The 26,301-nt window shown below is 34.1% G+C and overlaps 1 protein-coding gene across 1 annotated transcript in view; it reads right to left on the reverse strand.

The window, feature by feature from the left end:
* The window catches only part of DGKB (diacylglycerol kinase beta), an 820,417-nt gene that overhangs the window by 365,035 nt on the left and 429,081 nt on the right, over window positions 1-26,301 (reverse strand). The window contains exon 21 of the mRNA XM_061165003.1: window positions 2,134-2,198. Within this exon, the coding sequence (XP_061020986.1) occupies window positions 2,134-2,198 (65 nt within the window). The remainder of the gene's footprint in view (window positions 1-2,133; window positions 2,199-26,301) is intronic.

The following is a 26,301-nucleotide window of genomic DNA, read 5'->3' on the forward strand; positions in this document are numbered from 1 at the left end:
TAGTCAATGACATCTAACCACATGTGAGGCAGTGAGCAATGTCACAGATTAGTACTGCAGTTAATAATAAAAAACTTAAAATAGACATATATGAATAATAGAAGTCTTTATTATTAAAATAATTAAAACTATTCAGGAGAACAGAATTGATTAGCTTCGAAAGAGCATCATAAATACTGGCACTCTAATAAAGGCCATCAAATTGGGCATCTCAAATGTATCGATACACTGCTCTGTACTCCTTCTCCCTCCCCATCCCACATGTCTCTCTTTCTGTTTCTCTGGTTTTCTCCCCTCTCTCTCATCCTATCTCTGTTGAATAAGTCTGGAACAAAAATTTCCCCCCTTAAGCATATTTTAATGCCTTTAACGGGCTTTTAAATTGTAAAACTCCTAAAGGGGTGCACTGGATGCAGCATTTCTCAAATAGCATCTTTTTGGCTTCAAATCTATTTTAATAAATGAGTATCACACATGAAAGATGCATAGAATGGCACTGGGGTAAGCATAAGAGAGTTGACTCTATAATACGGCTTTATGCGCATTAATACATGTGTTCATTTCCCGTATAACCAAGGTGGATCAAGTGCTAAAATACTTATAAATATAATTTTATTGTTACATCATTTTTACATAAATTTCATGAAATAAAATTAAATCTTATAAAATGAAAATGTATATTCTAGATATAAAGAAAAAAGGTGCAAAGTTTTAAAGAAACTTGGACTTAATTTTGTAATATACATAGCATAAAATTAAAATACTGCAATAAAAACTCAGTACCCATCCCATCTACTTCTTTCCCTTTTCTAGAAGAAACCAAAGTTAAAAGATTTCTTCAAATCTTTCTAAAGATTATGCACATACACATATCTATTACATGCTTTTTTCCATTTTCCTTAAGACAAAATCATAGATGCCTCAACTATGAAAGAAAAAGTAAACCACAGCATCATGATTTGTCATCTGTAGGGTTAGAAAGATCTCAAGGTGATACCTGGGGAACATTTTAGAAAAACATTTTCATATGTCTTGCTAAAACATTTAAATAGATCAATATAATGAAAAATTAAGTAGGATCTTGCATGAAACTATTTAATATGATAATTCTCACATAAAGTAGTACACTAAAGTCTATTGTTAAAACATCTAAAATAGATTTAAAATACATTTTAAATACATTCATTTATTATGGAATCACATGGAAGAAAATTATGTCAATCTCCTGGTGTATAACAAAACTGAAATAGAAAAATTTCCAGTAGTTGTAAGTGTTCTATAACACTCATGGTATAATGTTAACCTAGCCAGATAGAGAGACCCCAGGGCCTTTGACTTTGAACATTAATATATAAATCACTTAAATATGTATATATAAATGTTGATTATTATTTTTCAACTGTGAAATGAACAGAGTAGAAATGGGTATAATTAAACAAAATATCCTTCTGCCCAAAATTTCCTGGGTAGTGGGGTGGAGATGGCCATATTTCCTTCTAGAGATGGGAAAGATAACAAAGTCAATCTCTCTCAATTTTCCTGAATATCAGCAAAAGTCAGTATCTACATTTCTGAGGAAATAATGTCTGTGTATTGCTACAGCAGCAAAACTAGTTTTGGCTTTCAAGGGCTTTTGCTCTGAAGATAAAGTCTGTAACAGTAGTTTTTGTCAGCATTGATATTTCTCTGGTTTATTTTGCATTTAGCTGAAGCCAATACAGGACTGATAGGACAAAAATTAGAGGTCTTATATGATACCTATGGAATGTACAGTTACTCAGCATGACCAAACAGAGCCTCATGTTTCTCCTTCAAATTTAGGATGATCACCCCCTTACATACTGGGCCATGTAAAGACTTTCAGTATATCCCAATAACTACTTTTACCTTATACTTGATATCTTTCTTCTTAGTATGAAAATGGACCAAAGATGACCACATTGTATCCCCCATTATAACCTCCCTAAAATCTAGCAAGGAAAATTAAATGTGTTTACATTTATGTCTTAATACTTACACCAAGCTCTAATCAGTCATTTATATGTTAAATGCTTTATACCATACAGTGACCCTTTTTATGACACAGTCCATCAATAGCAACCATAATTACAATGAAGCATTTTTTCATCTTACCTACTATTGAACTTTTCTGGGTGTTTCTCTCTCATGATATGGAATCTATGTGCAATGGAAGCATCCTAAGGAGAGAAAGAGAAACAAAAGACAGGACATTTTATGATCCTAATATTTTGTGGAAACAATTAAAAGAAAAAAAATTAAAGAATAATATTTTAAATTAAACTTTCCTAAAAAAATACCATTGTTAAGAAGATATTGTGCAATTAGGCAGAAATGGGTAATAGACAAAAATTCTGTACAAGTATGAATTAGTCACTGTTGGTTACTTTTGAAATTTACTTCAAGGAATGAACGTCTATATAATGCATACACCTCCTCTAATTGCTTTTGGACTATGCTTACAGAATGTTTAAGATAGTTCATATGGACATAAATGCCAACAAATATTTAAAATTCTTATTATACAAAAGCTAGAAGGATGGTGTAAGTGGAGAAACTCCTAGTCTCCTCGTTTTTTGAAATTAATTATGGGTAAAAATATAATGTGAGTGTTTCTATCTAGTAAAGGTAAGTTTAATATATGACTTCAAAGTTTGCTAACAATCTATTGGATGTGTAGTTATTAACTGCTCATTCCATAAGCTACTTTCTGACTTATCTTACTTACCACAGAAAAATAACAAAGGGGAAATTAAGTTTTGGAGAATTGGTAACAAGTGTATCTAAACTCTGAGATCCCAAATGTACCAGTTCCACACCCTAATGGATGTTTTCTCCATTTAGGAAACTCATTCAGAGTTTCTTTGACACAGAATCACACAATATGTGAGACTGGTGGAATATTGTGATTCATGCTTCTCAACTTACTGTTCTTTCTAACTTTAAATAGTTGTCTCTTAGTCTAAGCAAGGAGATACTTTCCCATTCTTCATCGACACATGATTAATCACTCCAATGAGAAACTAATATATTTACCAGTCATCTCAGAAGAAATGGGGCAATTTTAGCGAATGACTGTTAATTTTGTTTCCTAGTAGGGATAAAAGAAAAAGAAAAACCAAACACAAAGGGAATAAAGAAGCTGTGTATTTGAAAGAATCCTGAAAACACTAATCAAGGATTAAAGTCTAATGAATGAAATGAAAAGACTAATGTGTTTACTTATGCATAACAAAGCATTAGCCACAAGAGAGGGACCAATGCCCTCTGCAGATGGCAGACAGAGAGCAGCTTTCTCCCAAGATAGAGCTGTGATAGAACTCTTAAATTTTTTTGTACATTTTATCCTCTAAAAATTATTGAGTAATTAAATTAATCCACAAGGGTAAGGAACACAAAGGTATAGACAGATGTGTACTGAAATAACACTTGTAGAATAAAAGTTACTGAAAAATTCTATGATTTGATATTCTGATATAATTTTGTTATACATACATGGTCAATTTCCTGGTTTACTAAGTATGAATATCAAAGTGTTCACTCTTATTAGTCCAGTAGCTCTAAAACCTAAAGTTTCTTCCTTTTAAAAAAATGCTAATAACTCATAAAAATACATTTTAAATAAAGCAAAGTTCTGTTACTATGGTATGAAATTATAGGAAAAATCTGAGTTGGGCTATTTATGGTGTATTATACAGCATTAATTAATATTAAAAAATCATTTATTTTTAATTTATCCCTAATCTGGCTCAAAATCAATTTGTAATACCTTATTATTTAGTTAAATGCCTTCATCCAATAGACTATTTAAACAAAAGTAAAGAAACATAAATCAAGTACTAAGAATGAATGGTCAATATTAGTTATCCACGGGGAGATGATCAGTGAATTTACCTCTGCTTGAATTATTTGTTTCTAAGTTATAGAAGTGAAACTTTTAAAAGTAGATTGCTTCATAAGCATATATTTTTGCAATAATAGATCTCTTCTTTCCAAAACAACATAAATAGGACAGATGGAGGAAGGGAGAGAGGAGAAGAGAAGAGAAAGGAGAGGATCGGATCAAAAGACCATTTATGTAGACTGGACTATAACTGACTAAATTCCTAGAAATATAGAACAACACATAGCCAAAGATAAACTTAGCCTTAGCTCGTCTATTTCCAAGACACTCAGGCAATGAATCATGTAAGAAAGAGAGGGGGGGAAATAAAAGCTAGTGAAGAACACTGGCATGCATTTTCCTTGTGTTGAATGGGTCCCACCACAAAGAGAGAGCTGGCATTGCTGACTAAAGGATGGATAAGGAACAATGGCAGCAGGTGTTCATTTGGATGAAAATTCAGACTAAATTCCCATGGGACCCTATCCCTTTGGCATAACCCCAAGAGGCTTGAAAGAGAACTGCCAAACCCTGCAAACTTACCCAGCAGCCATATTTCAGGGACACTAAAGGTTCTCTAAAAAGACCAAATGAGAAAACACAGGCTTCCCAAGTGGCACAGTGTAAAGAACCTGCCTGCCAATGCAGGAGGTGCAAGAAACATAGGTCTCATCCCTGGGTCAGGAAGATTCCCTGGAGGAGGAAATAACAACTCACTCCAGTATTCTTGTCTGGAAAATTCCATGGACAGAAGAGCCAGATGGGCTATAGTCCACGGGTTCACAAAAGAGCTGAACCCTACTGAGCATGCACACACACACACACACACACAATGTTGGTTTTTAACATGAACTTTGCCCTTTCAGTCTCTATATAAGGCAGTTTTTAGGAAACAAAACTTAAATTGGCATCACTTTCATACCCTAGAATGGATAAATGTTGAGTTCAGACAGACTTTCACTTTCAAGACTTGTGACTTTGAGCAAATTACTTATTTACCATGAGTCATAGCTTTCTTATCTTTAAAAGAAGATACTGCTGCTGCTGCTGCCAAGTCGCTTCATTCGTGTCCGACTCTGTGACCCCACAGACGGCAGACCACCAGGCTCCCCCGTCCCTGGGATTCTCCAGGCAAGAACACTGGAGTGGGCTGCCATTCTAATACCCCTTTATAAAAGTACTGTGGTGAGATATTTTTAGATTATTCTGTATAGCAATTGCAATTGTCTTCGGTATAACTGGGGTGTTCATATATTCTATATCCACATTAGGATGTTACTGAAAGTTAAAGAGAACAGTTAAAAATAGCTGAATTGGATAATTTTGAAAGATATATTTACTGACTCTCAATTTGGTTTTATTATTTCCTGAATTTAAAAAAAAATTTCATCTTAATTTAAAAAATAAAATCAGAGAAAATAAAACTTATTCATCTTTTTTAAAGCAAAAAAAAAATTAGATCTCATTAGGTTGATTTTCAAAGCAGAGTATTTTGTGTAGTACTTTATAATTTATATAAATATGTACATATATGTGTGCATATGTATGCCTACATATACAAATATGTGTGTGTGTGTGTATACACACACATGCATACAAACATATCAAAGAATTAGCCTCTTAGCTGTATCTACCTTTAATAATCTGTACTGGTATTTTTCTTTTTTTTTTTTTAATTTTTTTTTCATTTATTTATATTAGTTGGAGGCTAGTTACTTTACAATATTGTAGTGGTTTTTGCCATACACTGACATGAATCAGCCATGGATTTGCATGTGTTCCCATCCTGAACCCTCTCCCACCTCCCCCTCCCCATCCCACTCCTCTGGGTCATCCTAATGCACCAGCCCTGAGCACTTGTCTCATGCATCAAGCCTGGACTGGCGATATGTTTCACAATTGATAATATACATGTTTCAATGCTATTCTCTCAGATCATCCGACCCTCTCCTTCTCCCACAGAGTCCAAAAGTCTGTTCTATACATCTGTGTCTTCTTCATCTTTTTTAAAGCAAAATAAATTAGATCTCGTTAGGCTGATTTTCAAAGCAGAGTATTTTGTGTAGTACTTTATAATTTATAAATATGTAAATATGTACATATATGTGTGCATATATATGCATAAATATATAAATATAAATATATATATATATATATATACACACACATGCATAAAAACATATCAAAGAATTAGCTTCTTAGCCATATCTACCTTTAATACTCTGTACTGGTATTTTTCTAAAGACTGATTTTTTTCTTTTCCTATGACAGCTTATTATTTTTTTAAATAATAAAATAAAATAATAAAATAAATAATAAATAATTTTATTAAATAAATGTAATTTATTTATATTATAAATAATTTTATAAATATATAAAAATATTTATATATTATTAAAATAAAATAATAAAATAAATTTTAAAATAAAAATAATAAGATAAAAAATAAAGTTACCCTAAATCTCCAAAATTGCATTTTAAGTTAATAATATGAAAAACTTGTTATATTCTATAGGTTATAACATTTTAAATTAAGAAAACAAAATTGCTGAGATGTCTATAAACAGCAAACTCTACTAAGAAGAGGACATTATCAATACTAATCTTTTACTTGAGGTGTAAAATATACTTACCCAAATATTATCATAGGTGCTATATTTTTAATCCATTTAAAGAATATTTCTGACAATTATTTTTACAAAACTTGACAAATAATTTATTTCTGAATATTACAGCAAATTAAACATTTTCTCAATTCCATTACATTTAAGGATAGAACATAAATCTAACCAATGACAAATGGCTGTTATCAAGAGTTATTCCAAATGCAACCATAGAGTTTAAAATGAAACTTTGCATACTAGATGAATTTTCATTGATTTCCTGAAATAGTTCAGTTCCTTCTTAGCTTTGGATGAATAAATGACTTCCTGTGTGTGAGCTTTTTTTTTCTTTAATAACTGCGATTTCTTCAAGAGCTTCAAAAGCTGAAATGTGTGATGTTCCATTTGTTATTTTTTGAATATTTTTCAAAGAGTTTCAAATGAAATTTTGATGTATTATTTACATATAATAAAGTTCACCAATTTTAAGTGTACAATTAAATGTCTTGAGGAAGGTTTCAATAACTACGTTCAACAACCATGATACACAAAATTTCCATCACCCCAAAAGTTCCCTAAGGCCCTTTGCATTTATGTATTTTCATACATATAAACACATACAAATCATTGATCTGCTGTCTTTATAGTTTGTCTTTTCTAATATTTCCTATAAATGGAAATTAAAAGTACTCTCATGTCTGACTTCTTTCATTTACTATAATGCCTTTAAGATTCAGTCATTTGTTCCAGTGTCAGGGGTTTGTCCCTTTTTATTGCTAAGTAGTATTCTATTAAATAAGTATACCACAATCTGTTTGTTTATTTATTAATTGCTGACATTTGGCTCTTATGCATAAATTTGCTATGAACTTTTGAGCACAATTCTTTTTGTAGACATGTGTGATTATGCCTTTGTGTAAAAACTTAGGAATGAGACTGCTGTGTTGGATGGTATGAGTACATTTAACTTTATATAAAAAAAACAAAACCTTATTTTTCAAAGTACTTGTACCATTTTGCATTCCTACTAGTAAAGTATGTGGGTTCCAGTTACTCCACATCTTTACCACATCTTTACCAATACTCCACATCTACACCCATTCTTGATAGTCTTTTTAAATTTTACCCTCCTAAGAAATGGTATTCTTTTTTAGAGCATTAACCCTTATTGAGTCACACTATTGCTTCAGTATAAGGGTTTGTCAATTCTGGCAAAATTATAGGATTTCAAAGTTCTGATACAGATTTAATAAATGCTTCCAGCTTTATCACAATTCATTCATTCTCACAGTTTTTAATATATCTTCTCAGCTTTGCTATATTCAACAATTACAAAATAGCAATGAGCACTCTGAAAGTCCATTTGTGCATTCTACTCAACACTCATCCCATGCACAGCCTCAAGGATTTCAAAGGATTTTTTTTTTAAATTCCTTCAAAAGATATTCAGAGAATACATTCTTAGGGTCTCTCTTTTTAAAGAATTTGAGCTCTCAAAGTGAAGTAAAATTGTTAGTTGCCTCAGTTGTGTCCAACTCTTTGTAGCCCTAGAGGTTCCTGTCCACGGGATTCTCCAGGCAAGAATACTGGAATGGGTTGCCATGCCCTCCTCTAGCGGATCTTTCAGACCCAGGGACTGATATGTAGCATTAGTTAGTTAGTTAGTTGCTCAGTCATGTCCAACTCTTTGCAATCCCATGTACTATAGCCTGCCAGGCTCTTCTGTCCATGGAATTATCCAGGCAAGAATACTGGAGTAGGCAGCCGTTCTCTTCTCCAAGGGATCTTCCCAACCCAGGCACTGAACCTGGGTCTCCTGCATGGCAGCAGATTCTTTACTGTCTGAGGCACCAGGGAAGCCCATACACTTTAAATAAAAGCAATATTAAAAAACTCAAAGTATATAGACGTATATGAAATGGGAAAGACGCACATTTCCCCCGATTTTAATTCTGAGAGATAATAAACGAGGTCCTTTCTCATGCATCATTTTGAAAACAGCCTATCTAAAAAGCACAAATGTATGAAAATACATATGCACAACTGTATATTTACAAAAATAGACTTATACAAACTGTGCTGAAACTGGGATTTTTTTTCATTTATCAATAAAGCATATACTTATCCAGGAAACAGGAATTTTCCTAATGTTTTTAATACCAGAAGTCTATTGTCCTTAATAGATGTGCTATTATTTATGCAGATACCTCCTATTTGTAGTGGTTTGGGTTTACTATTTCGCTACCAAAATTAATATTATTTAATGTTTTGTTACCAAATTCTATACAACCTTCATGCATCTCTGTGAATATATATTTACAACAAATACTCAGAAGAGGAATTCCTGGCTGAAAGTGTAGTTAAGTATTACGTTTTATTGTGCAGTGAAAAATTACTCTCAAAAATGTTAACACAATCCCACTAACAGTGTTTAACGTGACGCGTCATCATTAAGTTTATCAGCTTCTGAATTTGATGGGCTAAAAAGTATGACACAATTGTTTAAATAAAGTTTTGTTGATTGAATGATATTCTTTTCATATGCTTTTGTTCATATTTATTCTTTTGGGGACAATCTAACTTAAGTACATTATCCATTTTGTCTATGTACATTAAGAAACTATTTATGTTAATAACCATAGTGAGGAAATAGTGCTTAAATATTTACTCCTACTGAAGCACTGTTTTAAAAGCTTTATATGTAGTATTTCATTTAAGCCCGTAAAAAATTTTATGAGCTAGCTATTGTTATCTAGAGTTACAAATTAGAAAATAGGATTACAGAACTTTTAATCATCCCAGATCATATAAGAAAGGCCTGTGGAATTAACAGTTGAATACAAGAAACATCTTTAGAATGCAGGCATTTCATGTTCTTTTTTCGAGTGCAGAAAGTCATGCATTGCAAATATCTCACAAGTCTGTTTTTTGACTTTTTTACCTTGTAAAGTTTAAACTATTTAAACTTCAGTTATATCAAAATTTTCAGAGTTTTGAGTCATGCTTAGAAATCTCTTTTCTCCAATTTAGGAATAATACTACTCTTTGTATGTCTTGGCCATTACGACTTCATATTTTACAGTGTAATATTTGAATCATTTCATATTATTTTGGCATAAGAGTTAAGTAGAAATCTTGCTGAATTTTTGCCAAAATACATATTATTTTTGTTAATACGAGTTTGTCAACAGTTTACGTTTCCCTCTTTGTTTGAAAGACACAACTTATGTATAATAAATGTTCATCTCTGCATTTCTCTGTTACTCTGAACCAGTATACATAATTATTTCAATTATTGTAATTCTGTAATCAATTTTCATATTTGTTGGGCAAGGGTCATATTCCTCATTTAACGCTTTTAAAAATGTATGATTTGATAAAATTTGACACCATTTTTGTTCACATTACCTTGCTATGATACTCAGCTAAAATCTTTGGGTACTGCAATTAGATCTGATTTGATAGATAAATTTTGGGAGAACTAGAATGTTTTATAATATCAGGTTATATTTTTTAAGATATATTTCTCTGCTTACTATATTTTCTCATATGATTTTTAGTAGGGTCCAAAATTTTCTTCACATTAAGTCCAATATATTTATTTTTATTAATTTCATACATACTTATCTTACTTTACCTCATGCGAAGAGTTGACTCATTGGAAAAGACCCTGATGCTGGGAGGGATTGGGGGCAGGAGGAGAAGGGGACGACAGATGAGATGGCTGGATGGCATCACCGACTCGATGGACATGAGTTTGAGTAAACTCCGGGAGTTGGTGATGGACAGGGAGGCCTGGCGTGCTGCGGTTCATGGGGTCACAAAGAGTGGGACATGACTGAGCGACTGAACTGAACTGAACTATCTTGCTTTTGTATTTACCATAATATGATTCTTTATTATTTTGTCTTTTTAACTGGCTATGTTTTATATAGAAAACATTTTGATTATTTATTATTAATCTTTTAAACCTTATAATTCTGTTATTTTATATGGTTCCCTTCAATTGATTCATTTTTTTCTTGGAACACAGTCCTACCATCTATAAATATGCTCCAGCTCCTTTCAGACATTTCCACCTCTAAGTCTTTTTTCTTATCTAATTGCTTTACATAGTACATCCAGAACAATACCAAATGGGAATTCTGGTACACATTTTGCATATTTAATTTAATGACAATATATGTAACATGTTGTTATTACTCAAAATGCTTGCTTCACTTTTGAGAAATTATGTTTTTATCAGACTTTGAGATGTTTTATTCAGTTATATATTTTTAAGAGTTTGTCTCCCTTTCTTGCTTTATTTTTCTGTAATACCAATTATCATCTTATACACAGCATGCTAACACAATCTGACAGGCTATGTACTTGTCTTTGCAGCCTTTTTATCATCTTCTCCTCTTACGCACTGTGCAAGGTGATGCCAGCTCAGTGAGTATACACATTTTCTACCTGCCGGATTCACTTCCATACCACAGAATGGGACAGCACATCATTTTACTAGCCTACGCAAGACCAAGCACTCAAACTGTGATTGACTGAATGGACGAATTATTAAAATAATCAGCAGACACGGACTGACGATGCAGACAGGTTAAGAACTTGGACTCTGGAGTTAAACTGCCTGGTTGAAGACCTGCTATAAACCTAACTGGATCTTTGACCTTAAAAGCTGCTTAGGCTATCAGCGTTTCTAATTTCCTGTTTCTAAAATAGGAATGATACTAGTACTACCTGCTTTACTATGAAGATGTGGATCTTCTAATAAAATAGTGCCTGGCACTATGAAGCAAGCAAGTAAATAAATGCTAGCTCTTATTATTACAGAAACATATTAATCACTTTGAGAATCACATGATTTTTCTCTTTCGGTTTACTGGTATAGTAAATTAAATAAATTCCTATATGCATTAGATGAAGTACTTAAGAGACAGTTGGGCTTTGGTATTTAAAACTTTGTGGGCTTCAGAAAAGTTACACTATGCATAAAAGATACATTAAATAACAAACCCAAAGGGTCAGGAACAACATGTTGTAAAATTCACATATTTCTGTACTAGGACATATGGATATTGACTTAAAGAAAGATAAATTAACACTGCAAAGAATATGCCAGTTCAGACTATACATCTCATGAAGTAAATAATGAAAATATTAGTTTTCTAAGCTTTGTTAGATTTTGAAATTTTAAATAAGAGATTACAGTCCTAGAATACATTTCCCATCTGCAGTTAACAATCTGTGTTCTCCTGACACTCTTTACCTGAATATCTGAATAGACAATGTACGTTCTGTTAATATTTTATTTGAGAACATTACACCAATGGCTACAGATAAGATTATTTCATAGGCAGATTTTTGTCAGATATTGATATTCATTGTGCTGGCTTAATAAAGGGAGTCAGAAGGTTTCCATTTTCTGGTTCACAATAGTTAATACAGCAAAGAGTTTGTTCTTTGAAGGTTTTAAAGGACTATGTATGAATTACTGGCCTAGCAGTTTTTGGAAGAAGCAACATTATGACAATTTTTAAAATTTCTGTGATCTATATAGGTTTACTCTTTACATGTAAGTCAGTATTTTTCATGATGTCATCTGTAGTAGGCTGAAAGGTGGCCACCTAATTCCTAGAAGGTACTAAAACCTAATTCCTAGAACCTTGTAAAGTTCTTGCAGATGTTTCCAACTGAAGTATTGGTATTTCTTGGGGTCGATGACCCTGTGCTATCTTGCCCTTTCTTTAAAGGAGGAATGTTTAACTATTATATTGCACTTGTTTTATCACCATACAAAGCCGTTAACTTGGTTTCTAGTTTTACACAATAAATAATTTTTCTCTGAGTCTCATCTATAACTAATTCTGATGATTTAGAAGATGGGATTTGGTACTGTGAGGTGAAGACAGATACATGAGACTTCTGACTAGAGGTGTGATTAAAACAGTCATAAAATAATGAAGTATATCTGAAGATTCTCCAAGCCAGGCTCAAAATTCTCCAAGCCAGGCTTCAACAGTACATGAACCCAGAACTTCCAGATGTTCCAGCTGGATTTAGAAAAGGCCAAACCAGAGATCAAATTGCCAACATACATTGTATCACAGAAAAAGCAAGAGAGCTTCAGAAAAAACACCTACTTCTGCTTTATTAACTAAGCTAATGCCTTTGACTGTGTGGATCACAACAAACTGTGGAAAATTCTTCAAGAGATGGGAGTACCAGACCACCTGATCTGCCTCCTGAGAAACCTGTATGTAGGTCAAGAAGCAACAGTCAGTCCTGGGCATGGAACAAAGGATTGGTACAAATTATGAAAGGAGTAGGTCAAGGCTATATATTGTCACCCTGCTTCTTTAACTTCTGTGTAGAGTACATCATGTCAAATGCCAGGCTGGATGAATCACAAGCGGGAATCAAGATGGCTGGGAGAAATATCAACAACCTCAGATATGCAGATGGTGCCACTTTAAAGGCAGAGAGTGAACTAAAGAGCCTCCTGATGAAGGTGAAAGAGGAGAGTGAAAATGTTGGCTTAAAACTCAACATTCAGAAAACAAAGATCATGGCATCTGGTTCCCCACCACTTCTTAGCAAACAGATAGGGAAAAAGCACAAACAGTGACAGATTTTATTCTCTTGAGCTCCAAAATCATTGTGGACAGTGACTGCAGCCATGAAATTAAAAGACGTTTGCTCCTTGGAAGAAAGCTATGACAAACCTAGGCAGCGTATTAAAAAGCAGAGACTGCCATATGACCCAGCAATCAGGGATTGTGTATGCTCCTGGGCATACACACCAAGGAAACCAGATCTGAAAGAGACACGTGCACCCCAATGTTCATCGCAGCACTGTTTATAATAGCCAGGACATGGAAGCAACCTAGATGCCCATCAGCAGACGAATGGATAAGGAAGCTGTGGTACATATACACCATGGAATATTACTCAACCATTAAAAAGAATACATCTGAATCTGTTCTAATGAGATGGATGAAACTGGAGCCCATTATACAGAGTGAAGTAAGCCAGAAAGATAAAGACCAATACAGTATACCAATGCATATATATGGAATTTAGAAAGATGGTAATGATAACCCTATATGGAAAACAGAAAAAGAGACACAGATGTACAGAACAGACTTTTGGACTCTATGGGAGAAGGCGAGGGTGTGATGATCTGAGAGAATAGCATCGAAACATGTATATTATCAAGTGTGAAACAGATCGCCAGTCCAGGTTTGATGCATGAGACAAGTGCGCAGGTCTGGTGCACTAGGATGACCCAGAGGGATCGGGTGGGGAGGGAGGTGGGAGGGGAGTTCAGGATGGGAAACACATGTAAATCCATGGCTGATTCATGTCAATGTATGGCAAAAACCACTACAATATTGTAAAGTAATTAGCCTCCAACTAATAAAAATAAATGAGAAAAAAAAAAAGCAAAGACATCACTCTGCTGACAAAGGTTCATGTAGTCAAAACTATGGTTTTTCCAGTAGTCATGTATGAATGTGAGAGCTGGACCATAAAGAAGGCTGAGCACCAAAGAATGATGCTTTAGAACTGTGGTGCTGCAGAAAACTCTTTTTAAGAGTCCCTTGAACTGCAAGGAGATCAAACCAGTCAATCCTAAAGCATATGAACTTATACTCACTGGAAGGACTGATGCTGAAGCTGAAAGTCCAATATTTTGACCACCTGATGCAAAGAAACAATTCACTGGAAAAGACTCTGATGCTTGAAAGACTGAGGGCGAGAGGAGATGGGGATGACATAAGATGAGATGGTTAGATGGCATCACTGACTCAACGGACATGAGGTTGAGCAAACTTAGAGAGATACCGAAGGACAGGGAAGTATGGCATGCTGCAGTTCACGGTGTCGCAGAGAGTACTGAACAACAACAGTGCCATGTAAATCTATAAGGTAAATACTACGGTAAAGAAAACAGTGAAGCTTCATCAGTTCGAGTAACCTATCACAGGTCATCAAGTTGGAGGAGTCACACACTGAGACATACACACAGGAAAATAGTAATCCACTGTCTCTAAAGGCCAACTGCCTCCAAAATTATTCTAGCTTTATTAAAAAATGATTTCCAAATATGACTATATTCTTTATGTCTGAAAAATGATGCTAAGAAATGGTTGACTTCAGTAAGGTAGCTGAAAGCGACAGTGTATGTTCTTTTCACTTGGTCTATCTTGGAGGACAAACTCGCTGAGGAGTACTGCACTCCATTTCCTTTTCCTGTCCTCTTTCCCATTCCTGTCCCACCACCTTCTCTTTCCTGCCATCATTCTCTGTCCTTTTAAATACACACATACTAAAAGTCCCGCAGGTAGATTTCATCTTTTCTTCTCCAAGAGATCCCTTTCCTAGAACTGTATACCTACCCATGGCAGATTGGTTCTAACAGGGTTAATCTGGGCTGTGGCAGATGCCGCCTGATGCCTTCCCAATATGTATTTCCCTCCTCTTTTTTTTAACCATTGGGACTCATCTCTTCTGGGCAGCTGTGTACCCACCCAGCTAATAAACACGTGATCAAGCAAGCAAGCAAGCAAACCCTAAATCCCCAAGGTTCCTCGTTATGGCAAAGAATTGTGATCTAGATACAGTTCCTTTCACCCTTTACCACCAGCACCACCCTCACCAATTTAATCGCAGGAATGTAGATGTAATTCCTAAGAGGTATAAGCAGATAACTTGAAAATACAAGGATAAAAGTCACTGCTGAAAATTGCAAAGGAAAAAATAGGAAGCCTGATTCTTTAAAACATCTTGATGGCCGCAGTAGATGTCCAGCCAAAAAAAAAGGATTCCCTGATTTGTCATTTTGTAATTGCTTCATGAAGTCAAATACAATACAAGAAAACACAGGTGATAACTTCTCAAGCAACTCATCCCTCTGAAAACATAATGACAATGAAAGTGAAAATGTTAGCCACTCAGTCATGTCTGACTCTTTGAAACTCCATGGACTGAAGCCCGCCAGGCTCCTCTGTCCATGGAGTTTTCCAGCAAGAATCCTAGAGTAGGTTGCCATTTCCTACTCCAAGGGATCTTCCAACCCAGGGGTCAAACCTGAGTCTCCTGCAGTGTAGTCAGATTCTTTACAGTCTGAACCATCAGGGAGCAACTTGTTCCTCTGAAAACATAATGGAAGTGAGTCTACAAATTCTGTCATGGTGATTTTTGGGAAGTAGTTCCCTCAACTATTTTTCCTTCTGCGTAAAACTCGAAATGCTATATTTGTACAGAGACATGATTTCTAAAGGATTTCTGCAAAATTATCTATTTTGACTCCATTACTTTTACAAAATTAGGTATTTGCCTTTTTTGACAGAAAAGACAGATAGTAATATCTTTATTTCAGAATGCAAAGATCTATCTGGGTTTAATGGCATTTCCTGAGGTGACACACCTCACCACAGGGACAAACGACTTCAGTCTTTCATCCCCCAGTCCATTGCTCATGGTGTGACCCCCTTATTTAATCCAGCAATATGGATAGGTCACTTAATGTTCCTTTTGATCACATTCTCGTCAAGAGGTATTTCACCATTAATGGCTATTAATGCTATCAGCGTATTTCCTAAAACAACTATTATTATTTAGAGAATCAGGAGACACTGCTTGCATCCATAATTCTATTTGCAATGTAACAGTAAGCTTCATTTAATTAATGAGGTGCTTCCTAGGTGAGGCTGGGAAACAAAATGAAGTTGACTGGTAATCATTAAATAAATAAATTTGCCCTTATTATTTGTCCTCAAGAACAAATGTAACATTAGCTGTCCTTTCCTGTAATCATATTCTCTCCTTGAAGAGAATAAAATCAGTAAGTCAGTGGCTTGAGACCATAAGCAGACTCCTGATTCATCTAAAGTAGAAAAACCTGACTCCAAAATCCCTCAGCCAAGATACCTCTTGCCTTAGTGCTACAAGGAACATCATACAAAGTGACTACAGAACTCACACATAAGTAAACTAGTTCTTTAATAAGGATAAAGGGCTATAACATTACCCTTATGAATTAGTAATATTGGTACGTAAATTTCCAAGAGATTTCAGAGATAAAATTACTTTCCTTCTAACATAATAAAAACTCGGTATCTAGGAAACGTTAAAATTACAAGGGAAAGTTGTTACACAACTCCAAAACAAAACTGTTGGTCCTACAAAAGATTTCTCATAGTGGCAAATAAAGACATGTAACCCTTACGTGTTATAATGTATACCACACTAACTGTGAAGGGACACACTGGTAACACCCAAGGACTCACAACTGCCTCCTCTGACCTTTGCCCACTTTTTTTTCTCTTTCTCTAGCTATTGCAAATGGAAAGTTCAGATACCTCTTAAAAATGGATTTTTGAAATTGAAAAGCACTATTAGACAAATAATTCCATTTCTTATGCGATATCTAAAAGAGTCAACTTCATAGAATCAAACAGTGGAATGGTGGTTGTCAGGGGCTGGGGAAAGGGAAAAACAGAGTTACTAATTCAAGGGCATAAACTGTCAGTCAAATAATCTGAATAAACTTTAGAGATCTGCCGTACAACACTGTACCTGAGTCAATATATATTGGACACTTAAAATTTTGTTAAGAGGCTGAATCTCAGTGTTTTTTTTACCATAAAAAAACAACATAAAAATAATTACACTATCCAGGGGGAGGATATAATATCGGAACGGGAATATAATATATCTGATGCACACTCTGTGGGGCTGTGTCATCAAAAAGAATGACAGGATGAAGAAGGCAATGTAATGCAAGGGAAACCATTGACTGCTGTTGGAACTGGGGAGTTCAGAGGTGCTAGAGATGAGAGTGGATCGGGAGTTCGTATGAGTTGTTTCAAGGAAAATGATTCTGTTTGGCTCATCCTTTAAACTGAACTTTACTGCCAAATAAGCTAGTTGGCCTATAGTTTTTAACAGAATGGCTTTGACCTTTTGGACATATTAGACATTCTTACTCTTTTCACACCTGTGAAGGTGGTCTTATTGCCTATACAGACACACACACAGACACAGACACAGACACACACAGAGCTAACCAAAGGAACTTTCCAAATATACCAGTTCTCTTCCCCTCTGTTATAACACAGGACCCTTCATCCATCCCAAGATCAGCCCCCAAACCGGTGCTTAGATCCTATCTCTTAGCGATCTCTTAGGAATCACAACACCTGAGGAGTTTATATCCTTTCTCTCCAGTACCTCATCCTCTTCCTTTTTATTGGCTCTTTTTCTGTAACATTAAAATTGCTTAGGTATCCATAATGTAAACAATAACCCCTTAAACTCCTGTACCACAAAACATTGACACTTTCCTTTTCACTTTTCACTCAAACTTCTTAAAAATACTGACTAGACTTTCTGACTTCATTTCCTCAGTCTCTCTGACCATACCGAAGTCTGGCTTTCAATATCACAACTTCAAATTTTCAACTATGATTTCCCTCTTTGCTTTCTCTACTTTTACTCCCTACCCTATTGCCATCTACAGTATAATTTATCAGTCCATTATCACTGATAGCCCTGATCTCAAGGTAAATCTGATTCTAATTTGTTTTATTCCTTTAATACTCTCTTTTGTTGATGTGTATCAGAGCAACTCAACTCATGGTTTTCCTTCTATTTTCCAGGCCACTTCATCTTGGATTACTTTGTTACTCTTCGTTATATCACTTCAATAATGACCTTTCTTGGAATTCAGGCTTCATACTCCTTTTTACTAACTCTACACAACTGGGTCTTAAAAGGAAAGACGATTCATATTAGGAAGATGAGACTTTATTCTAAAACCATGAAACTACAGAAATGTTTTACAACCAGGCATCTTGTTTGCACTTTAGAACTATCAGTTGGACACTGTATGAATGGTTTATTTGGTGGGCTCAATATTAGGGAGATACAAAATAACTGCTGAGTTAGAACTGCAATATGTATAATAGTAAGTGTGGAAAGGAAGGTACCTGCTCATGAAATATTTATGAGGTCAATACTTAAATCAATACCTGATGACTGATTGATTGATTGATTGATTAGGCACTGACTGAGGGCTAAGCAGGAGGAAAGGATTAGAAATGACTCACTGGTTTTGGGTTTGGGTAATTTGATTAATAAGATATGTCCCTCCAATTGAGATAGAATAAGATTAGGATGTTCATCAGAGATAACGAAACCTTCTTTGGTCACACTGAAACTTTTTGCTAAACCTTGCATTGAAATTTAACATCCAGTTTATGAAAGTGTATACAATGAATAAACGAACACAACTGTGTAACCAACATTTAGAACAACAACAAAAAATTGCACATTTGTGTGGTCACCAAAAGTACAGCCCCATCATGAAAAGTAGAATTTTAGTTCTATAACATTTCCTAGTGAGTCCCTGACTTGACTCAAATGTAGGTCATATATAAAAATTACACAAACACCTACACACACAAAGTCTCACCTAAATATTACAGTAAAATATGCGATCTGACTAGAATCACTGCCTATGTCTTTGAAAGGCTCAATCGTTAAAAGCCAACTTAAAGTTATTTCTGGAATTCATGAACTTATATGAAACTATAATTAGGTCATGGTGTCATGAATGGCTTTTAAATAACAAAACAGTGGAGTAGACTGATGATTACTGAGACTATTATTAATAAGAAAGTCTGTGTTAACTAGAAAATACTAAGATTATCAGAATATCAAATCTAAACTTATGTAATATGTTGCTATAGTATTAACAAAGTGACTTTTTTTCCTAGAATTTGTTTTCTTTGAGAACTAGCAATCATCAATGCTTAGATAAAAACTTAAAATTACATATATGAATAAATTTATGGAATGTTTATATGTATATGAATAATTCAGATTCTGCCACTTCATTATTCCAGCAATGTCTATTCTTCTTTGTTATATGTTAAATGAACAACCATTCAATTTTTCACTGGGAAAAAAATCAAATATGATTCAGTAGCACATAATTCTTACTTTAAATATTTTCTCCATCACTTATTAGCAGTGGAACCTGGGGAACATGTTTCTACTCTTTGAAGTTATGGTAAGGAATAAATTAGAAAATAATTTGGTAAAGTAGTCAAACTAACAGCAATATAGAAATTACTTGATAATGAAAATGATAATTATTTTCTTTTTTCATTTTTTTGGATTTACTAATGTAAAACTGCTTCAGTTCAGTTACTAAATCGTGTCCGACTCTTTGCAACCCAATGGATTGCAGCATGCCAGGCTTCTCTGTCCGTCACCAACTCCCAGAGCTTGCTCAAACTCATGTCCATCAATCAGTGATGCCATTCAACAATCTCATCCTCTGTTGTCCCCTTTTCCCCCTGCCTTCAATCTTTCCCAGCATCAGGGCCTTTTCCAATGAGTCAGTTCCTCACATCAGGTGGCCATGTATTGGAGCTTCAGCTTCAGCATCAGTCCTTCCAATGAATATTCAGGACTGATTCCCTTTAGGATTCACTGGTTTGATTTTTTGCAGTCCAAGGGACTCTCAAGAGTCTTCTCAAACACCACAGTTCAAAAACATCAATTTTTGGGCACTCAGCGTTCTTCATAGTCCAACTCTCACATCCATATGTGACTACTGGAAAAACCATAGCTTTCTCTAGACAGACCTTTGTTGGTAAAGTAATGTCTCTACTTTTTAATATGCTGTCTAGGTTGGTCATAGTATTTCTTTCAAGGAGCAAGCATCTTTTAATTTTATGAATGCGGTCACCATCTAAAGTGATTTTGGAGTCCCCAAAAATAAAGTCTCTCACTATTTCCATTGTTTATCTATTTGCCATGAAGTGATGGGACTGGATGCCATGATCTTAGTTTTCTGAAGTTTTTAAGCCAACTTTTTCACTTTCATCAAGAGGCTCTTTAGTTTTTTTGCTTTCTGCCATAAGGGTGGTGTCATCTGCATATCTGAGGTTATTGATAATTTTCCCAGCAATCTTGATTCCAGCTTGTGCTTCATCCAGCCTGGCATTTCTCATGATGTACTCTGCATAGAAGTTAAACAAGCAGGATGATAATATCCAGCCTTGACGTACTGCTTTCCCGATTTGAAACCAGTCTGTTCTCCATGTCCAGTTCTAACTGTTGCGTCTTGACCTGCATACAGATTTTTCAGGAGGCTGGTCAGGTGGTCTGGTATTCCCATCTCTTGAAGAATTTTCCACAGCTTGTTGTGATCCACACAGTCAAAGGCTTTGACATAGTCAGTAAAGCAGAAGTAGATGTTTTTCTGCAACTCTCGCGCTTTTTCGATGATCCAGCGGATGTTAGCAATTGATCTCTGGTTCCTCTGCCTTTTCTAAATCCAGCTTGAACATCTGGAAGTTCATGGTTGACATGCTGTTGTAGCCTATCTTCGTGAATTTTTGATCATTACTTTGCTAGTATGTGAGATGAATGCAATTGTGCAGTAGTTTGAACATTCTTTGGCATTGCCTTTCTTTGGGATTAGAATGAAAACTGACCTTTTCCAGTCCTGTGGCCACTGCTGAGTTTTCCAAATTTGCTGGCATATTGAGTGCAGCACTTTCACAGCATCATCTTTTAGGATTTGAAGTAGCTCAACTGGAATTCCATTGCCTCCACTAGCTTTGTTTGTAGTTATGCTTCCTAAGGCCCACTTGACTTTGCATTCCAGGATGTCTGGCTCAAAATGAGTGATCACACCATCATGGTTATATGGTTCTTGCTTTTTTTGTATAGTTCTTCTGTGTATTCTTGCCACCACTTCTTAATACCTTCTGTTTCTGTTAGGTCCATACAATTTCTGTCCTTTATTGTTTCTGTCTTTGCGTGAAATGTTCCCTTGGTATCTCTAATTTTCTTGAAGAGATCTCTACTCTTTCCCATTCTATTGTTTTCCTCTATTTCTTTACATTAACCACTGATCAATGATTAATGTAAAACTTGTTACTGGAAATTTATTATAAGAAAAGTGTAACATTTATGATTTCACAAGATTTTTAAATAACTGTATGTATTATTATCTTTTAAGGGTACCAATTAAAATACTCCTCACTTGCATGTTGTATACAATATATGGATCTATTTTTTTTTTAATAAAATGTCTCCTTCAGAAAAGTAACTTCATACACTTAATATAGATGTAATTACTGGTTTATTCCTAGATTCTCTGTATCTTTTCAGCAATTCTTAAAATTTACACATTTCCATATATTTGTTTCAAGATCTTTGTTGAGTGATATTGAGAAATATTTCACTGACAGTTCTGATGAGAAATCAAAGTTACTAGAAAGTCCACAGTGTAAGAAAATAATTCCAAGTCACTGAACTCCAAAGCCTCTTTCAGAATTGTTCTCCTGTTCCCTGCAACACTGCCCTCCATTTCTTCCAAAAGAAACAGTCTTAAAATCCAATGCTCTTCAAACCTCCACATCTCTGTTTACACTCTTACCTACAGCTTTCAACTGTTCTGATAAAATCTAGTTCAGTACCTGCAGCCTTGGCTGCTCCCGTGCTATTCAGTCCCAGGCTTCCAAATCCATACGTTATTCTGCCAATCAGGTCTCATGTTGAAAATTCAAATCCAACACCATCTTTCCCCCCAAAATGGATGCAGTCCTCAAACTGTTGTCTTCATCCAAATCCTAGCTACGTGGATTCTGAGCAAAAGTTATTTCTTATTTTCCCTTTTCTTCCACATCTAGTCAATAATCAGTTGCTATAGATCTAACTGAAGCCACCAAGTTCAACTGAAGCTATGCAAGTTCAAAATTTCAGGCTTAGCTTTCAAGCCCTTTTATTCCCTGGCCACTCTAACATTTAAAATTTACTAGCCTCTGAGAATCTATTCAATATTTACAAATATTTAAATATAATCCTTATACTTTTACTACCACAATGCCTCTGTTTGCAATTAACTAGTACATATATCTATTATGCCATTTATAAAGTAATTTCACAAACATAAAACTGCTTTGAGCACCTCATGTAATTACTGAACCTGCAAACTGAAGAATCAGGGGTCATCTCTAAAAGAAACAGATGCCAAGAAATTTAAATCATTCTGATATTCTACATTCAATAGCAACACAAATCCTAACAATAAAAGTGTTTATTTACAGTAATGAAAATAAAATATTTAAACTTGAGTGGAGTTGAAAAGGTGAAAAATCTGTTAATTATACTGTTTGTATAGTTTAATGAATAGTTTAATGAATAGTAATAGGTTTAATAGGTTTAGAAATAGGTTTAATAGTAATAGTAATAGGTTTAATGAATAGTAATAACTACAGTCAAACTTTGCATAAGTCAAACTATCACATATATTTACTCAGACATAAGCATTTTCCATGTATCTACTTTGAATGCTTAATCTGTGCAAACACTTTTAGAGACATATTTGCCTACTGTTATTATTTTCTGGTAAAATAATTTTATATCAATGTGTTTAGCAAAATGGTTCTATGATTAGGCAGACAATGATGTCCAATTCTGTTTATTTGAATAAATTAAATATGGAGGTTCACATTTCACATTGCTATTAGAAAATTAAGTTTCTAAGACTCTGAAAATTTTCATTCACCATGAAAACTTCCACATATAAAAGTATCATTTTAACTCTAAGCACAAAAAAAATCATCACAGAATTACACATTGTAGTTATTTACTCATCAGAGCACTTAAACAGAAATGAGATCTTAATCAAATGCCATAAATATGTGAATGGGCAAAATGTTCCATATTTTAGTACCAACATGTTAGTTTCAATCTTTTAGGGGCTTTGAATGTTTAAACATATAAAAGTGCTTTCCAACTCAAACTACAAATTCTCCCTGCTTAGAGAAGATGTATGACTAAAATGTATTGTCTTATAAAAACTGTCCTTTAAAGACTAAATCTTTAGTACATTTAGTATTTTATCTCATTTAGTATTTATAATTTTATCCTATATGGTAACCTGGTATTTTACTTTATTTAGTGTTTCATAAAATGACAAGATTTTAGATGTCTGACTCAAAATGTATGCACAGCTTAAGACAAACCATACTTAATGTTTCCAATGGGCTAATTTTTTCAGTTTTGTGCTGGTCATAACTCAGGATCCCATTATTTAAAAGAATTATAAAATTTCTCAGTTTTTGCAAATATAAAAATATAAATTTAAACTTTATCTCTTTTCAAATTATCAACATTTATAAAAACAGTTTTCAATTAAGAATTATAACCACTTAAAATTAGTCTCGCAAGCAAAATATTATGGGGCCCCTTGGACTGAAATGTTTTGCTAGGCAAAACAACACTGACTCTGACATCAAATATGTAAATAGAAGGCTGAAAGCACCTATGGCTTTCTAAAGATATTCAAAATTAAATGTCTATAAAACACTACTTTGGTTCCATGATTTAGTTAACATTTTATGTAAGTTAAATTATATGCTATTCTTTCACCCTAATGTGAAATGAAAAAAAAAAAAACATAAATATATAGGCACTAATCCATTATCCAGTACGACTACTGTTGGCAAGCCTAGTGAATATATGTGATATGGCTTCATGATAAACAGTTACCTTTCCATGATTAGCAATAGCGGTTCAACAAATAAACTAAAAACAATCCTTCAGAAAGGCAAAGGTATTAAGGTGGCTAAAATCAAATTTGGTATTATTCTTGATATCTAGCAAATCAAATTATTTTCATAGCTTAAATGAAAAGTCCAAATGCATTCCTATTATATTTCAGGTTGACCTGTGGACATCTAGATGCAGTTGCCACTAATTAGTGGCACCATGGAATTCAGAGACAAGTCTTTCCTGATACACACAATGGAAAAGACTTTAATAAGTGAATGCCTAAGAGTCTATAATACCATTACACAAAGAGAACTATAATAATAGTCAACAAATGGCTGTTTAAAAATGTACTATTTGTCACTAAACACACTCCCATTATAACAAGAAACCTTTTGTGCTTTAAAAGGGTAACTTTCTCTCAGTAAAATATTTATGCTTTATAAATTACCAGAATATATAGCTCATCCACAACAATTTCATTGTTATTGCATAAAATAGTAAATTATTTCTTTTAAATTATTAATTCAATAGAAAAAAGAATTTTTTCAGGCATATAGTCTTTTGAAAGGACAGCAAAATAGATGAAACAAAACCAAAATGACAATTTCAGCATTTAAAATTTACACATGATAATTCAAACAAATGTTATGACATTTAAGATAATGAAACCCTTCATTTATTCTACTATCTGGTATGAGTTTTGTTTCACATATAAGGAGTCAGAACAGATGTCCAAATATTGTAATGCCAAAAGAAAGTTAGGGCATATCTTGATTAATACCCTCAGAGCAGTCTGAAGTGTCTCTTTAAAACTGGCATGCATTACCTCAAAACAACTATTCAAATCCATTCTAGGAAATATAGCTAGTCAAAGCATTCCCGAGACAAAAAGAAAACAATAAAGCTCAGAATAACCCATTTAGCAATGTGAGTTGCATATTATTGACAGATCATTCATTGCAATCAGGGAATGATTAATTGCAAATTTGTTGCTAAATTGACCACACTCAAAAAAAGAGGCTTCAGGCTACGGTTAAAGAGGAAAAACTTATGTTAAAAATGATGGGAGACTTTCTGCAGTGAATTAATTCTAATCAATAAGCTTGTTGACTACACAGTAGAAAAATGACTTCCTTAAATAGCAGAAGTACCCATTATTGTAGACATTGAAATTAATATTTAACCTACTGACTTGCAGTTTCAAAAATTTATTGAAGTAGCAGTTTCTTGCTTTACCTTTAACAAATAGATAGTCCATGTTTTATCAAACGTGTATAAGATTTGTTTTCCTATTTCACATGTAGATTGCAGAAGCAATGCCCATATGGTCAAACTTACAATAACTGCCTGAAGCATTTTGTTGTTGGATTTTTAAAGATAAACCTTAGTGGCATATTAAAAATATAAAAGGTGATAAGATAGTGCAATGTATGAGTATTTTTTTCTTACTTACAAATGGCTGTTATTTCCTAACAAACAGAGCACCCTCAGGTTCTTTTATTCAAATCAGAGTGATTTTGGCAAAAAAAAAAAAAAAAATGGCACAGGGCTATATTATCATTATACTTTGTTGAAAATGACCATTTTCATAAAACTAACTTTCAAAGTAATTTCTTGTATAAATTATTTATTCAGAACCTACTATTGGCTAAACATTGTGCTGGGTCCCAAGCTGACAAAATTAAACATACTTAGACCTGTGCTTAGGAAAAACACAACAGCTGTAAATTTCTATTTCTCTTACTTTTCACTGATGTAACAGTCACAAAAAGGCAGGAACAATACTCTGACATTCTTGTAAACAGAAGAAGCAATGTTTTTTGCAATAAAACTGAAAACAGAAGGTGGAGTTGCTTCAGGTATTTACAGAAATTATATTATTGTTATAATTATGTTGGTGATTATGCAATTCCAATTTCAGATGGAGTATCAAAAAGTCAACATACCTAATAGGAATGTATTTCTAAAAATATGTGAGAATGCTTCAAGATGTAGGTTGTACATGGAAGGAGTGTGGTATAAAAAGTGAAAAATCTTTAAACACCAGCCCTCCACATTGACATTACTTAATTTATTTGGGAAAAGTACATCAAACTCTGAACTTCATCCCCTATGTTACAGAGAGTGTCTTCTATGGCTAACTTCATGCTCCTGGGTTCTTCAAACAAGGCATCTAATAGAATGTGTCACTTTATTTCCCAACACACATCTAGA

This window comes from Dama dama, chromosome 18 (assembly GCF_033118175.1).
Source record: "Dama dama isolate Ldn47 chromosome 18, ASM3311817v1, whole genome shotgun sequence".
NCBI lineage: Eukaryota > Metazoa > Chordata > Mammalia > Artiodactyla > Cervidae > Dama > Dama dama.